General features: G+C 36.8%; 3 protein-coding genes and 2 long non-coding RNA genes across 16 annotated transcripts in view; 3 read left to right on the forward strand and 2 right to left on the reverse strand.

The window, feature by feature from the left end:
• wdr11 (WD repeat domain 11) overlaps positions 1-7,210 on the forward strand; it is a 98,105-nt gene extending 90,895 nt beyond the window's left edge. The window contains exons 26-32 of one of the 11 annotated variants that reach the window (XM_087278012.1): positions 447-544; positions 1,633-1,778; positions 1,896-1,975; positions 3,453-3,948; positions 4,319-4,678; positions 4,766-5,406; positions 6,449-7,210. In XM_087278012.1, coding sequence (XP_087134138.1) covers positions 447-544; positions 1,633-1,778; positions 1,896-1,975; positions 3,453-3,652 — 524 coding nt within the window. In that variant the 3' untranslated portion in view covers positions 3,653-3,948; positions 4,319-4,678; positions 4,766-5,406; positions 6,449-7,210. 11 annotated transcript variants of the gene reach the window in all.
• The window catches only part of arfgef3 (ARFGEF family member 3), a 973,876-nt gene that overhangs the window by 367,063 nt on the left and 589,496 nt on the right, over positions 1-17,317 (forward strand). The window lies entirely within an intron of this gene.
• Positions 10,164-11,525, reverse strand: LOC147840962 (uncharacterized). The gene is made up of 2 exons (XR_015505658.1): positions 11,329-11,525; positions 10,164-10,383 (listed from the first exon to the last, which is right to left on the reverse strand). It is a non-coding gene; the product is annotated as an uncharacterized LOC147840962 (long non-coding RNA).
• LOC147840963 (uncharacterized) lies at positions 13,269-14,645 on the reverse strand. Its single transcript, XR_015505654.1, has 2 exons — positions 14,450-14,645; positions 13,269-13,496 (listed from the first exon to the last, which is right to left on the reverse strand). It is a non-coding gene; the product is annotated as an uncharacterized LOC147840963 (long non-coding RNA).
• Positions 16,916-17,317, forward strand: part of xpo5 (exportin 5) — a 40,818-nt gene continuing 40,416 nt past the window's right edge. For both annotated transcript variants that reach the window (XM_087278811.1, XM_087278810.1), the window contains exon 1: positions 16,916-17,159. Coding sequence is in view for 1 of the 2 variants with exons in the window: in XM_087278810.1 (XP_087134936.1) it covers positions 17,058-17,159 (102 nt within the window). In the remaining variant the exon portion in view is untranslated. The remainder of the gene's footprint in view (positions 17,160-17,317) is intronic.

Raw genomic sequence — 17,317 nt, forward strand, 5'->3', positions numbered from 1 at the left:
AGACTGGATTCTTGAACATGACAATGAGTTCACTGTACTCAAATGGCCTCCACAGTCACCAGAACTCAATCCAATAGAGCACCTTTGGGATGTGGTGGAACGGGAGATTGGCATCATGGATGTGCAGCCGACAAATCTGCAGCAACTGTGTGAGGTTATCATGTCAATATGGAGCAAAATCTCTGAGGAATATTTCCAGTAGCTTGTCGAATCTCTGCCACAAAGGATTAAGGCAGTTCTGAAGGCAAAAGGGGTCCAACCCGGTACTGGTAAGGTATACCTAATAAAGTGGCCGGTGAGTGTATATATGCATGTATGTAAAGCTGTAGTACTCCACAGATTAAAACCAATACCTGTTATTCAGCTCAACTTTAATGAAATGGCCTTATTCCTCAGAAATGCTGTGGACCGTGTTTGATTCGCTGGTGATTCTCTGTGTGTTATAGAGGGTGTACAGTTGCTCTGTCTGATTGACAAAGCAGCAGATGCATGTCGCTATCTGCAGACGTATGGAGAATGGACCCGCGCCGCCTGGCTGGCCAAGGTTCGTCCAGCACGTGCACACACACACACACACACACTCTCTCTCTCTCACTCTTTCATGCAAACTCTCTCACATAAATACACACACTTTTACACAATAACACACTCGATACACAGCACAACATAAGTCATGGAAGGCACAAACACACACACACACAGTAACAGAGCTTCTGTACCTGTGTGTGTGTGTTGAGTTCAGCCATAGTCTCATAGTCCTCTTCAGCAGCAGCAGAACCAAGAGGGGCCTGAAAACACACACACACACACACACACACACACTTGCATCATACAGTTATTCCCAGAATGAATCACAGTTCTGACTTTCATTTTCAAACCGTCTGCTAGTTATTTTATTTTCAAGATCTGAGGTGAACTACTGTATCTGCTGCTGCTTTCAGTAGTACCGCAATAAATGTCACAAAAAATGGTGTTTAAACTGACATTGGAAGCATTTGACATTGAATAAAGCACATAATCAGTACCTGAGGTGATCATTGTCATAGTATTATACGCTGTTGTTCTGCCGCGATGTCGCAGAAATAGAGAGCATTTCTAAAATAGACATTTCTCATGTCGCCATAAGAAAATGGTTAAGACAAAAGATCCTTTTAACATGGAAAAGATTTGCGCTTATTGCATGTCGCGGTGCCGTGACGCATGTTATTAAGAGCCACTGTAACAATAGAAAACTAAGGCTGGGTGTACTGCATTAAATGACATTTTCCCGCCATATTCATTGGAGCTTCTGCGCTAGCCTGCTAATCCTGACGGGCGTGTAAACGGCTTTTCGTCTCGTTTTACGCTTGAGCAACTAAATAAACGCTGAATTCTATTTATTGTATTTTAATTACATTACAGCATCGATGCTGTAAAAGGAACCGTACAGTATGAAATAGAATAAGTCACATTAACCATTTACCTGAAGTTTATCAGTATGGGAAGAAACATAAGCTCTGCATATACCCTATTATTTGTATCTTTAGATAAATAACAATACTTGAGTATCGATAATGTATCATAGCCAGAATGTTTTTTCTGACATTTTGTTTGCTGAAAATCTCTCTCTCTCTCTGTGTGTGTGTGTGTCAGGTGCGTCTGAATGCAGCGGAGGGTTCAGATGTGCTGAAGCGCTGGGCAGAGCATCTGTGTTCTCCTCAGGTCAATCAGAAGTCAAAGGCCATGCTGGTGCTGCTCTCACTGGGCTGCTTTCAGAAAGTGGGCGAGATGCTCCACAGGTTACTTTCATTTATTTTATGTCAAAATTCCTGTTACTGTAAAACACACTGTACATTGGCATTTGTATGTGTGATGAAGATCACGACGCTCTGACGTGTCTTTGATTCTCCTGACAGCATGAGATATTTCGACCGCGCCGCGCTCTTTATCGAAGCCTGCCTGAAATATGGAGTGATGGAGACCAACGATGACATTAATATCCTTTTCATGCACCTTCCAGGATTTTAAACACAGGGATCTTTTAAAATTAAATAGTTTTTTATATTGATATTTATGATATTTTTCTAATATTAAAATATTTTTTTTTTTCTAATGTTAAAATATTTTCAGTAGCCTAAACGGGAGTTTTACACAACTTACACTACCTGAAAAAAGTCTTGTCTTGGATCCCAGTACAAAGAGCAACAAATAATAACTTCAAGTGGCAGAAGGTGGATTTTTCTGATGAATCATCTGCTGATCTGCATCCCAATCATCATAAATACTGCTGAAAACCTACTGGAACAGTCAAGTTTGGTGAAAGAGAATTCATGGTTTGGGGTTACATTCAGTATGGGGGCGTGTGTGAGATCTGCAGAGTGGATGATCAACATCAACAGCCTGAGGTATCAACAAATTTGTGCTGCCCATTACATTACAAACCACAGGAGAGGGACAATTCTCCAGCAGGATAGCGCTCCTTCTCATACTTCAGCCTCCACATCAAAGCTCCTGAAAGCAGAGAAGGTCAAGCTGCTCCATGATTGGCCAGCCCAGTCACCAGACATGAACATTATTGAGCATGCCTGGGGTAAGATGAAGGTGAAGGCATTGAAGATGACCCAAAGAGTCTTGATGAACTCTGGGAGTCCTGCAGGAACGCTTTCTTCTTCATTCCAGATGACTTTATTAATCAGTGATGTGAGTCATGTCAGAGATGTATGGATGCAGTCCTCCAAGCTCATGATGGAGTCAGACACAATATTCATTCTGTCTCCACTGCAGCAGGACTTTATATTCTATACTGGACATTATTTCTGTTCAGTGATGAGACTTTAGTCTGAGCAGAGTCAGACCTTACTGTCATAATGAAATCATTTAAAATCAAGCCTTGATCGTATTTTATTTTAGTAAAATAAGTGTAATCTAGAGGCCTTTGCCTTTCATATAAGCCACTTCTGATGCCAAATGATCAACTAGAAGTCAAGTTATTATTTGCTGTTCCTAAAACTTGGATAGGCGACAAGACTTTTTTCTCAGGTAGTCACTGGACTGACTCAGTTTCAATTTCCTGGGACTAAATAAGAGAAATAATGCAAGAGAAATAAACATGAATTGAACTGAATTGATTTAAGGTGGTCTACATTTATGCATAAATACATGGAGAACTTTCAAACAAATGTTATTGTAAGGATGTAAGGAAGTTTAACAAACCATATTGGTAAATAGAGTTAATAAATGAGTTATTTAATAAATAGAGAGGATTGTTTGTTGTACTAGCTGGTTAGCTTTACATAGACAAATGAATATTATGACCTGCTTGAAAGCATTTAAGACCTACAACACCATATTTCAGTGAATGTAAGACTTTTTAAGGCCTAAAATTGACCCCGCATACACCCAGTAGTGAGTGACCGTTTAATTTCATACCTTGTTATATCAGTATCAGTCTTCCTTGACCACAGCGTCTCCACATAAGCTGGTCGGAGCCGCGTTTGTGGACTACGCCAAGCTGCTTCGCTCCATCGGACTGAAACAGGGCGCTGTTCACTGGGCGTCCCGAGCCGGAGAGGCTGGAAAGCAGCTTTTGGAGGATCTTTCCCAAACTGAGGGAACGGGCACTGAATCCAGCCCAGCCGACGACACGGACAACAGTCTGGTGAATATTGAATGACCTGTCCAGAAAGAAAGAGACAGGTTTCTAAAAATAAATAAAAAGATGCACAGTATCTCCAAAACTTACCCTTAAGCATGTAATCCAGCAACACGCTTCAACTCAAAGAGTATTTGTCTGGTTATTATTTGTCTGGTTTTCATAGTAGTCTAAGATTGTGAGATGTGCTGTGTCTGAAAACATTCCTCAAAAACAACCCAGTGGATACTAAACCCCTTCTTGTGCTCATTGACCAAATGCATTGTCATGATGAAATATGATGTGACCAAAATAATTGTAATTGATTAGAAAAAAATGTATTTTAAGAGTCATTATATTGGGTTACACATGTATGACACTAAATCTGAAGAAAGACCGAATATTGATGAATGACTGATGAATCTCATGTTGACTCACTCCAAAAAAAAAACAGAGAAATTAAGTCTTTCATAAGAAAATGATCATTTAAACCAATGATTGACGTGTGTTTTGATAGTAAGGATAAATATGTAAACTTCACATGTCAAAGTGGCGACTTTATTGATTTTATTGTGCTTAATTCATAAGTCTCTGGATTCCTGGAGGCCCGCAGCTCTGCAGTTTTGCTCCGACCCTAATCAAACACAACTGATCCAACTAATCAAGGTGTTCAACACCTTGAGACTATTAAGAATGTGTGAGTTGGAGCTAAACAATGCAGAGCTGCGGCCCTCCAGGAATTGAGTTTGAGGCCACTGGCTTATTCACTACCAAACTCTCATAACAGTACTTTAATGTTATACATTTGTTCTTGTTTCCAGCAACTGCTGTTGTACGTCTGATAATCTAAACGAAGTTTTACACCTTTCCCAGAAGTTTAATCATCCTTAAAAGTGATTCTCCTTACTTCAATGCACTTTCTTAGTGTAGTACAGACAAATCAGTGGTGTAATCCTCAGCATTAATTAATATCATTCTGCATACACTTTCATTTACATGTTCTTTGTGGTTTTATTATAGTAAAATCTAGTGTTGTCACGATACTGGAATTTAATAGCAATCAATACTGTAATTTTAAAGACATCCATTTCCCGTAAACATTTGAGCATTTTATTAAGCAGCGCCGATTTGCCATTGTGTTCACGTGCTCAACAGAAATGACTGTGATTGGCTGTGAAGGTCATCAGTTCTCTGAACTCACCGCTGTTTACAGAGTGTAATCACAGATACAGGGACACTGGAACATTTTAAAGCCACAATTCATCAGCGCATCGCTTGTATGTCAATTTATAGACAAACCAGCTGATGGATGTGACTTTGAAATGCTCCAGTGTCTCTGTATCTGTGTTTACACACAGTAAACAGTGGTGAGTTTGGTGAACTGATGACCTTCACAGCCAATCACAGTCATTTCTGTTAAGCACGTGAACACAATAGCAAATCAGCGCTGTTTAAGAATTTTCTCAACAGAGCTTAAATGTTAGCAGGAAATGGACGCATCTAAAATATAAGTATCGATAGGTACGGAATTATAGTATCATGACAACCCTACACTGTAAAAAAAAAAAAATCTGTAATTTTACGGCAGGTGGGGTAAAAAAAAAAAAAAAAAAAAAAGGCCATTAAAATACAGAAATTTACTGTAAAATAACACAGGCTGCATTACGGAAATTTACCAGAAATTTTAATTTGAGTACATTTCTGTAATTTAATGTCTGTTATTTTACGATATATTTCTGTAATTTAACAGCCGTTATTTTTTGGGTTTTTTTTCCAGCACCGCAGTTGTTGGAAATGTATGGAGAGCTGGAAGGGACGTGATGGTGGAGAAAAAAAAATTGAAGAAAAAAAAAAAACTGAGTGATAGGTATATACATTTTTGAAAGTTTTTGCGTTCCCTCGCAAAGATGTTTTGAGTTATCTCGCAAAACTGTTCGTCAAACACTTCACCTCATACATGACAACCCTCCTGTTTTTGCCGGGATTGTCCTGTATTTTACCATTATATCCTATTATTAGGTATTTTCCCAATATTTCTCTCATATTTTTAATCTTAAAATCATGTTGAAATTAAAAATGTCTGTATTCACTTTCTTTCCATTAAAGCTGAGCGTCGATCAGCGCCCCTCACATGCAACCTCTGAATCTGTGAATGCACGTATAATCTCTGATGGACGAGCTCCGTATGATAAACTGATCCCAGATCAGCTTCTGCACACGCCATTTAAAGTGACACCTCTGTTATCAAACAAGTGAAGAGCAGCAATTGAATCTCTCATTTTGTTTTGTTTGATAACAGAAGTGTCACTTCCCACTGATAGCATACTTTAACCGCTTGTGCTCATTTAAGAGGAAATTAGTTGTGTTTGAAATAAAACACGCAGGACGTCCGGGCATGTTTACATATTATTAAGTGTATTTGTCTGTTTAAACACACACCCAAATCTCAAATTGTCCTGCACTTTAGCTCCTCTATAAATGCCGTGTACAACTGATCTGGGAGTAAGTCAGCACTTATACGTGCATTCACTGATTCAGTTGCATGTGAGGGACGCTGATTGATGCACAGCTTTAATGAAAAGAAAGTGAATACAGACATTTTTAGTTTCAACATGCTTTCAAGGTTAAAAATATGAGCGAAATATTGGTAAACACCTAATCCTGGCAAAAAAGGGAGGGTTGTCATGTATAAGGTGAAGTGTTTCATGAACAGTTTTGCGAGAGAACGCAAAACATCTTTGCGAGATAACGCAAAAACTTTCAAAAATATGTTTACCTATCTTTTTTTTCTACCACCCATTCATTTTTCTTCATCATGTCCCTTCCGGCTCTCCATAGAAATGAAACGTAAAACAACAGATTTTTTTACAGTGTAGTAAAATCCTTTTACTTAAGCAAAATATCATTTATTTTGAGGTAGTGGTGAAGTATCATCCAGGCAAATTCCTTAAAGGTTTCACTGTGAGGTATCATGATGGCGGTTTTATAGCTTAGCTTGCTAAAATATGAAAATGGCTGCAATTTGTTGGATATCAAATTCTGTTTCTCTCAGACAACAACAAGAGAATATTCATAAATCATCCTCTCCTCCTCGTGATATAATTCCTCGTGATATAACGTAAGAAATCAACGATGACTGTGGTTTTAGCTGTGTTTAAAGATTCCTGTAATATAAAAAAGATGTGAATTTTCTGTGTTTGCCTCCAATTTTGTGGCTGAATTGCACTTGTTCATGCAGTTGTTGTGATATAAGCACACACACACACACACATTTTGGGTTGATTTAAGTTTTGATTGTTAGATGCCATTTTTTATTTCCATGTTGCTTTACATCTTGAGAAAGTTATTGTATTTGCACATTGTCCTGTTCTATTTAGATGTAATTATCCATATATTTGATATTTTGTGATGCTATCTTTGTGTCTGTGCAAGTCTCTTGCATGACCGGTTGATTTCTGCTTGTTTGAATGCTCCGGCTTGTGATTTGTCATGAAATTATCATTTAAACGTCGTTCGTATTTAAACATGTAATGGGTTTTCATGCTTAATGTGTTGGTATACATGTATATAGGTGAAAAAATAAATATAACCTGTACTGGCCATTGTGATTTCATCTATTCATAGTTTCGTTGTTGTTTTTATATACATATGAATCCGTTAGCTGCAATCCCTTGACTTCCATAGTAGGAAAAGTTTTATGAAATTAATTTATGCAAACGATTTCGTAATTAGAAGTATGCAGATACATATGAACATAATTCATAAAACATAATAAGGAGAGTGTGGGAGTGTATGAGGCGGGCAAAAGAGTCAGTGGAGGGGTTCATATTCACTTCATATTTTCTCACACTTTCAGTTTAGAATAAGAAGCTTTCATCTAGGTGAAATACTGTAAATATTTTACCTATATATTTGTGTGATGTATACATAAATGAAGGGGAAAACGTCAGAAAATATTAAGAGCTTTAGCTGATGTGTACTGTATGATTATGAGAGGAGATGTTGCCTATTTCTGCTCTGTATGTACCGTATAGTTAGAGGTGTAATAGCATTGTTACTTGTAGTAAACCAGCCTCTAAGCATTTACTGGAATCTTCTAGAAATACTTTATTCTTCTTTGCGTTTTGGTTCTGTCGATGTAATTCGCAGACGATCCCTAAAAATGCGTGCGCGAATGTCTGGCGAACATCAAACCTAAAACCAACCGAGCTAGTTGAGGTTAACTCCTGCACACAGAGAATGTAAGTTTGTCACACCCTGTCGAATTAAAAGCTTTATACATCCTTATTATAATTATGATCATAATTCTGCTCGCTTGAGTATCACAGACAGCGAAAAGCACGAGTGAACAGACTTTATTTACCTCAGACCGCTTCAAGGAGATGTGTGCATTTGACCCAAACAGGGCATTTATTTCTTTATTATTTTTGTGCGTACTTGTGTTAAGTGCCACTTAACCTTATACAGTCATAATTGATGAGTAAATGTGGATTTATAGAGCACAACCTTACCTGTTCCTCAGGCACTTCATTTTCAATAAGCCTCTAGTCACGCCATCATCAACTCGCCGCGTTTTAATGCCTAAATGACAGCTTTATTATAATATCTTAACTAAATAACATCAATACTGTAAAATGAAATTGAAAATGGTCATCTCGACATGTCACTGCAAGTATATTAGCGACTGCAGATCTCCACTCGAGGAGCAGTTCTCGGCGGTGGACAAAAGCATATGAGCGTTGTGATTGGCCGGATCACCTGTCAATCAAACGGCCAACGACAGTTTAAATCTTTTTCACCTGCGACTGCAGAGAGTCCCAGCTCCGAAATGAACGCGTTGATCGGCCTTCAAGACATCATTTCTATCAAAAAAGTAGAGAAAATCCTGATTCGGACTTGTCTGGAACGCAGAAAATGACTTTGTGTTTTAATCGCCGCAATGCATTGTGGGAAATGTAAACAATCGCTAATTAAACGTTCAAAATGCTAATTAACACATATTTAAACAATAAAAACAGCCCCATGTTGTTGGTAAACTCGTGTTTATTCTATTTTAATAGGATTTAGCAGCAGTTTAAAAAAACGCCTCACCGTCGAGGAGAAGCATGTCTCATATGTCTGGTATAAAACTAATTGACTCACCTGCGTTAATTGGATGTGTGGGAGAAACCTGGTATGGTATGGCTGGGCCACCAGAGTCCCCCAGATACTCAATGAGTGTTTGGCTGGCAGACAGGTGGCCCTACCTCCCCACACGATCCTCCCGAAGCTCGCACGCCCCTGGCGTACGGGCGGAGGCTTTTTGCATTTAGTTCATTACAAAATAAAAGTCTTATTTATTATATTTAGACTAAATTAAGAGCAGTTCTTAATTTATTAAACACCATTTTAAGGTCAAAATTATTAGCCCCTTTAAGCTATTTTTTCCTATAGTCTACAGAACAAACCACTGTTATACAATAACTTGTTTAATTACACTAACCTGCCTAGTTAAGTCTTTAAATGTCAATTTAAGCTGTATAGAAGTGTCTTGAAGAATATCTAGTAAAATATTATTTACTGTCATCATGGTAAAAAATAAAATAAATCAGTTATTAAAGACGAGTTATTAAAACTATTATGATTAGAAATGTGTTGAGAAAATCTTCTTTTCGTTAAACAGAAATTGGAGAAAAAAATAAACAGGAGGGCGAATAATTTAGGAGGGCGAAAAATTCAGGAGGGCTAATAATTCTGACTTCAACTGCATATAAATGAGAACATAATTGAGGACACCCCATTTAGAAAATTTATATTTTGATGCATTTCTCAGTAAATATAAGAACTATATTTTGGCGCATTTGAACAAAACGGATTTATTTAACAGATATAATTATGAAAATAATATTTTAGTCACCGAACATCTTTAAAAATGGAAAGATAATACAATTAAATTCATGCAAAATCTTGGGAGAAATTACAAACTGCAAAATTTCAGCTAAATTGTATGAATTTTTGTTTCTCGTGAATTTTGCTCTTAATTTTTTTATTATAATATATATACACATACAGTTGAAGTCAGACTGATTAGCCCCCCTGAATTATTAGCCCACCTGTTTATTGTTTTCTCCAATTTCTGTTTAACAGAGAGATTTTTCAATATCTTGCAGCCCTAATTGACTTAATTATATTCATTTAATTTGTTTCCTTAAATGTTCATTTCCTTTACAGCTTAATTCCTTTATTCATCATGGGTCACCACAGCAGAATGAACCGCCAACTTTTCCAGCATATCTTTTACACAGTGGATGCCTTTTCACCAGCAACCCATCACTGGGAAACACCCGTACACACTCATTCACACACACACACACACACACACACACACACACACACACACACACACACACACACACACACACACACACACACTATGGGCAATGTAGTTAACCCAATTCCCCTAAGGCGCATGCATTTGGACTGTGGGGGAAACCGGAGCACACGGAGGGAACCCACACCAACGTAGGGAGAAGATTTAAACCCCACACAGAAATGCAAACTGACTCAGCCGATATACATATTTTGCCAATATATTTTGCTTTAAAAAGAGAAGGGTGAAAGAAACTCTGGGTTTACTGAAGAAAACCCGTTCCTCATCAGTTTAGGTTTATAGATTAGCTTCAGGGTTAACAAACTCAGTTTCACTCATCCTCCACTCTGAAAAGGGCAGCAGTTCTCCACAACGTCCCAGTTTATAACCATCCCTGTCTTCTTGCTGAACAGGATTCCTTCTCCTAAAACAAAACAAACATAAAAAAGGATTTGTTATTAGACAATTAGTCAAATGATTCAGCAATCAAAGACCACAAAAAATAAATTGATTTAACACAATGAGCTCATTTACTATTTTTAAAACTATTTTTGTTATAATATTTGTAAATGAAAGCAGATCTGGTACTCATCCTCGAGTATGAAGGCGAAAACACCAGTATGGAGCTAACAGCTACATTTACCAAATCTAGACTGTACAAGTTGAGCTCGGTAAAGTTGGTTTTAGGTTTATCAGCTAAAGCACTTCATATTTTTACAGTTTAGAATGAGAAGCTTACATCTAGGTGAAATACTGTAAATATTTTACCTATATATTTGTGTGATGTATACATAAATGAAGGGGAAAACGTCAGAAAATATTAAGAGCTTTAGCTGATGTGTACTGTATGATTATGAGAAGAGAAGTTGCCTATTTCTGCTCTGTATGTACCGTATAGTTAGAGGTGTAATAGCATTGTTACTTGTAGTAAACCAGCCTCTAACCATTTACTGGAATCTTCTAGAAATACTTTATTCTTCTTTGCGTTTTGGTTCTGTCGATGTAATTCGCAGACGATCCCTAAAAATGCGTGCGCGAACGTCTGGCGAACATCAAACCTAAAACCAACCGAGCTAGTGGAGGTTAACTCCAGCACACAGAGAATGTAAGTTTGTCACACCCTGTCGAATTAAAAGCTATATACATCCTTAATTATGATCATAATCCTGCTCGCTTGAGTATCACAGACAGCGAAAAGCACGAGTGAACGGACTTTATTTACCTCAGACCGCTTCAAGGAGACGTGTGCATTTGACCCAACAGGGAATTTATTTCTTTATTATTTTTGTGTGTACTCGTGTTAAGTGCCACTTAACCTTATACAGTCATAATTGATAAGTGAATGTGGATTTATAGAGCACAACCTTACCTGTTCCTCATGGACAGTTAACGTTAAGCCTCCAGTCACGCCATCATCAACTCGTCGCGTTTGAATGCCTAAATGACAGCTTTAGTATAATATCCGAATTAAATAACATTATCAATACTGTAAAATGAAATTAAAAATGGTCATCTCGACATTTCACTTCAAGTATATTAGCGACTGCAGATCTCCACTCGAGGAGCAGTTCTCGGCGGTGGACAAAAGCATATGTGCGTTGTGATTGGCCGGATCACCTGTCAATCAAACGGCCAACGACAGTTTAAATCTTTTTCACCTGCGACCGCAGAGAGTCCCAGCTCCGAAATGAACGCGTTGATCGGCCTTCTAGACATCATTTCTATCAAAAAAGTAGAGAAAATCCTGATTCGGACTTGTCTGGAACGCAGAAAATGACTTTGTGTTTTAATCGCCGCAATGCATTGTGGGAAATGTAAACAATCGCTAATTAAACGTTCAAAATGCTAATTAACACATATTTAAACAATAAAAACAGCCCCATGTTGTTGGTAAACTCGTGTTTATTCTATTTTAATAGGATTTAGCAGCAGTTTAAAAAAAAGCCTCACCGTGGAGGAGAAGCATGTCTCATATGTCTGGTATAAAACTAATTGACTAACCTGCGTTAATTGGATGTGTGGGAGAAACCTGGTATGGTATGGCTGGGCCACCAGAGTCCCCCAGATACTCAATGAGTGTTTGGCTGGCAGACAGGTGGCCCTACCTCCCCACACGATCCTCCCGAAGCTCGCACGCCCCTGGCGTACGGGCGGAGGCTTTTGCATTTAGTTCATTACAAAATAAAAGTCTTATTTGTTTCACTATGGCTAGATTAAGAACAATTCTTAATTTTTAAACACCATTTTATGGTCAAAATTATTAGCCCCTTTAAGCTATTATTTCCTACAGTCTACAGAACAAACCACTGTTATACAATAACTTGTGTAGTTAACATAGTTAAGTCTTTAAATGTGCCCTTCAAGCTTTATAGAAGTGTCTTGAAGAATATCTAGTGAAATATTATTTACTGTCATCATGGTAAAGATAAAATAAATCAGTTATTAAAGATGAGTTATTAAAACTATTATGATTAGAAATGTCTTGAGAAAATATTTTCGCTAAACAGAAATTGGGGAAAAAAATAAACAGGAGGGCTAATAATTCTGACTTCAACTGCATATAAATGAGTACATAATTGAGGACACCCCATTTAGAAAATTTTTATTTTGATGCATTTCTCAGTAAATATAAGAACTAAATTTTGGTGCATTTGAACAAAACAGATTTATTTAACAGATATATTTATTAAAATAATATTTTAGTCACCGAACATCTTTAAAAATGGAAAGATAATACAATTAAATTCATGCAAAATATTGGGGAAAATTACAAACTGCAAAATTTCAGCTAAATTGTATGAATTTTTGTTTCTTGTGAATTTTGCTCTTTAAAAAAAATTTAATTATAATATATATATACATACAGTTGAAGTCAGACTGATTAGCCCCCCTGAATTATTAGCACACTTGTTTATTGTTTTCTCCAATTTCTGTTTAACAGAGAGAAGATTTTTCAATATCTTGCAGCCCTAACTGACTTAATTATATTCATTTAATTTGTTTCCTTAAATATTCATTTCCTTTTCAGCTTAATTCCTTTATTCATCATGGGTCACCACAGCGGAATGAACCGCCAACTTTTCCAGCATATCTTTTACGCAATGGATGCCTTTTCACCAGCAACCCATCACTGGGAAACACCCATACACACTCATTCACACACACACTATGGGCAATGTAGTTCACCCAATTCCCCTAAAGCGCATGCATTTGGGCTGTGGGGGAAACCGGAGCACCCGGAGGGAACCCACACCAACATGGGGAGAAGATGCAAACCCCACACAGAAACGCAATCTGACTCAGCCGATATACATATTTTGCCAATATATTTTGCTTTAAAAAGTAAGAGAAGGGTGAATGAAACTCTGGGTTTACTGAAGAAAACCCGATCCTCATCAGGTTAGGTTTATAGATTAGCTTCAGGGTAACAAACTCGGTTTGTTTTCACTCATCCTCCTTTCTGAAAAGGGCAGCAGTTCTCCACACCATCCCAGTTCATAACCATCACTGTCTTCTTGCTGAACAGGATTCCTTCTCCTAAAACAAAACAAACATAAAAAAGGTTTTGTTATTAGACAATTAGTCAAATGATTCAGCAATCAAAGACCACAAAAAATAAATTGATTTAACACAATGAGCTCATTTACTATTTTTAAAACTAAGATTGTTAAAATTTTTGTAAATGAAAGCAGATTTGGTACTCATCCTCGAGTATGAAGGCGAAAACACCAGTATGGAGCTAACAGCTACATTTACCAAATCTAGACTGTACAAGTTGAGCTCGGTAAAGTTGGTTTAAGGATTATCAGCTAAAGCACTTCATATTTTTACAGTTTAGAATGAGAAGCTTACATCTAGGTGAAATACTGTAAATATTTTTACCTATATATTTGTGTGATGTATACATAAATGAAGGGGAAAACGTCAGAAAATATTAAGAGCTTTAGCTGATGTGTACTGTATGATTATGAGAAGAAATATTGCATATTTCTGCTTTGTATGTACCGTACAGTTAGACGTATTATAACATTATTGTAGTAAACCAGTCTGGCGTCTAACCATTTACTGGAATCTTCTAGAAATACTTTATTCTTCTTTGCGTTTTGGTTCTGTCGATGTAATTCGCAGACGATCCCTAAAAATGCGTGCGCGAATGTCTGGCGAACATCAAACCTAAAACCAACCGAGCTAGTGGAGGTTAACTCCAGCACACAGAGAATGTAAGTTTGTCAGACCCTGTCGAATTAAAAGCTTTATACATCCTTAATATAATTATGATCATAATTCTGCTCGCTTGAGTATCACAGACAGCGAAAAGCACGAGTGAACAGACTTTATTTACCTCAGACCGCTTCAAGGAGATGTGTGCATTTGACCCAAACAGGGCATTTATTTCTTTATTATTTTTGTGCGTACTTGTGTTAAGTGCCACTTAACCTTATACAGTCATAATTGATGAGTAAATGTGGATTTATAGAGCACAACCTTACCTGTTCCTCAGGCACTTCATTTTCAATAAGCCTCCAGTCACGCCATCATCAACTCGCCGCGTTTTAATGCCTAAATGACAGCTTTAGTATAATATCTTAACTAAATAACATCAATACTGTAAAATGAAATTGAAAATAGTCATCTCGACATGTCACTGCAAGTATATTAGCGACTGCAGATCTCCACTCGAGGAGCAGTTCTCGGCGGTGGACAAAAGCATATGAGCGTTGTGATTGGCCGGATCACCTGTCAATCAAACGGCCAACGACAGTTTAAATCTTTTTCACCTGCGACTACAGAGTCCCAGCTCCGAAATGAACGCGTTGATCGGCCTTCTAGACATCATTTCTATCAAAAAAGTAGAGAAAATCCTGATTCGGACTTGTCTGGAACGCAGAAAATGACTTTGTGTTTTAATCGCCGCAATGCATTGTGGGAAATGTAAACAATCGCTAATTAAACGTTCAAAATGCTAATTAACACATATTTAAACAATAAAAACAGCCCCATGTTGTTGGTAAACTCGTGTTTATTCTATTTTAATAGGATTTAGCAGCAGTTTAAAAAAACGTCTCACCGTCGAGGAGAAGCATGTCTCATATGTCTGGTATAAAACTAATTGACTTACCTGTGTTAATTGGATGTGTGGGAGAAACCTGGTATGGTATGGCTGGGCCACCAGAGTCCCCCAGATACTCAATGAGTGTTTGGCTGGCAGACAGGTGGCCCTACCTCCCCACACGATCCTCCCGAAGCTCGCACGCCCCTGGCGTGCGGGCGGAGGCTTTTTGCATTTAGTTCATTACAAAATAAAAGTCTTATTTGTTTTATTATGGCTAGATTAAGAGCAGTTCTTATTTTTAAACACCATTTTATGGTCAAAATTATTAGCCCCTTTAAGCTATTTTTTCCTATAGTCTACAGAACAAACCAAAATTAATATTTTGATGCATTTCTCAGTAAATATAAGAACTAAATTTTAGTGCATTTGAACAAAACAGATTTATTTAACGGATATATTTATTAAAATAATCTTTTAATCACCGAACATCTTTAAAAATGGAAAGATAATACAATTAAATTCATGTAAAATATTGAAGGAAAAGATATTACAAACTGCAAAATTTTAGCTAAATTTTAAGAATGTTTGTTTCTCATGAATTTTGCTCTTTAAAAAAATAAAAATATAAAAAATATGTACAGTTGAAGTCACATGTCTAATCATAATAGTTTTAATAACTCATCTCTAATAACTAATTTATTTTGTCTTCGCCATGATGACAGTAAATAATATCAGACTGGATATTTTTCAAGACACTTCTATACAGCTTAAAATGACATTTAAGTGCTTAACTAGGTTAATTAGGCAGGTTAGGGTAATTAGGCAAGTCATTGCATAATGATGGTTTGTTCTGTAGACTATTTAAAAATATATAGTTTAAAGTGGCTAATAATATTGACCTTAAAATCGGTTTTAAAAAAAATGTAAAACTGCTTTTATTATAGCCGAAATAAAACAAATAAGACTTTCTCCAGAAGAAAAAAATATTATCAGACATACTGTGAAAATTTCCTTGCTCTGTTAAACATCATTTGGCAAATATTTGAAAAATAAGAAAAAAATCAAAGGGAGCTAATAATTCTGACCTCAACTGTATAAACGTTACTACTACTATAAATAGTTAAACCTTTATTTATGTCCATGCACAACTCAAAAATAAACAAATATGAAGCATCACATGTTAAGCAAGTCCATAAATGATGAAAGGACAATGTATTTAAATTATGGTAAATAAACTCTTCTTTTTTTCTTGAAAAGCAGCCCAATTTAAAATAAACAAACATTTTACTATAATTAAAATAACAAAGTTACTTCAAATAATTCAAAATAGAGTAGCCTATGCAGCAACGTTTTAATTGTGGCTAGTTTAAAATAACAAAAAGTATATTTTACTATTATTTAAAATATAAAGAGCAAACAACTTATGTTTCTTATGTTTGTAATTACGTGCAAGCGAAGTTAGAAATGCAAGTTATTTACCCTTTGTTGGTGTCACAATTCCAGTATATCCACAGCACACGTACAATGGTCAAAACTTCTTTTTTATGGTAGTTTTTATTCATTTAGCTGTAAAAAAAACACAATTAAAACACAATTGTAATTGTATTTTCAAAAGGAAACTGATTTCTATTGACGACACTGTAAAATATTTGTGAAGGGAGACAGCAGCAGAACCACAAATTTTTGGTCAAAGAGCCACATGTAGTCCCTTTACTCTGTATTGTTTTAATTCTTAAAAACAACTAACATTTTACAAATCTGGACTTATGTATGGTTCATTTTGAAGGAACAACACCAAGTTCAACACATAAACAATTTTTTTTTCGGTTGTTCGCGCTCATTATAGTCCGTCGCCTAAAAAACTACAATTCCCAGAATTGTCGCAGCGTCCGCCATCTTGCTTAAGGCGGTCCTCCGACGGCACAGAGACCTACCACGTTTTGTGTACTGCTCTCTCATGTACGCTGAACTAGTAGCGAAGCGTGAAGTATAATTTACAAACCCACCGGTGTTTTACATTCCAGCAGCCGGACGTGATTGAAACCATGGGCGAACAGATGCGTGCGCTGTGCGAGGAGCTTATAAAAGCTGTGAATGTGATGATGGAGGCAGAATCCAGCCAAACATACCGACTGGAGGCCTTTAAGGTGAATTAACAATATAATCTTCTAGCATATAGCATTAATACATTACCTTATCATTAACTTCTTCGTTTAGACATTCATATTATAGCTGTGCTTGTGAGAAGTATTGGCAATCGTGACTATTTCATTCATGTTCATTCAATAGCAAACTGCAATCGTGC

This window comes from Danio rerio, chromosome 13 (genome assembly GCF_052040795.2).
Source record: "Danio rerio strain M-AB ecotype USA chromosome 13, GRCz13ab, whole genome shotgun sequence".
Taxonomy (NCBI): Eukaryota; Metazoa; Chordata; class Actinopteri; order Cypriniformes; family Danionidae; genus Danio; species Danio rerio.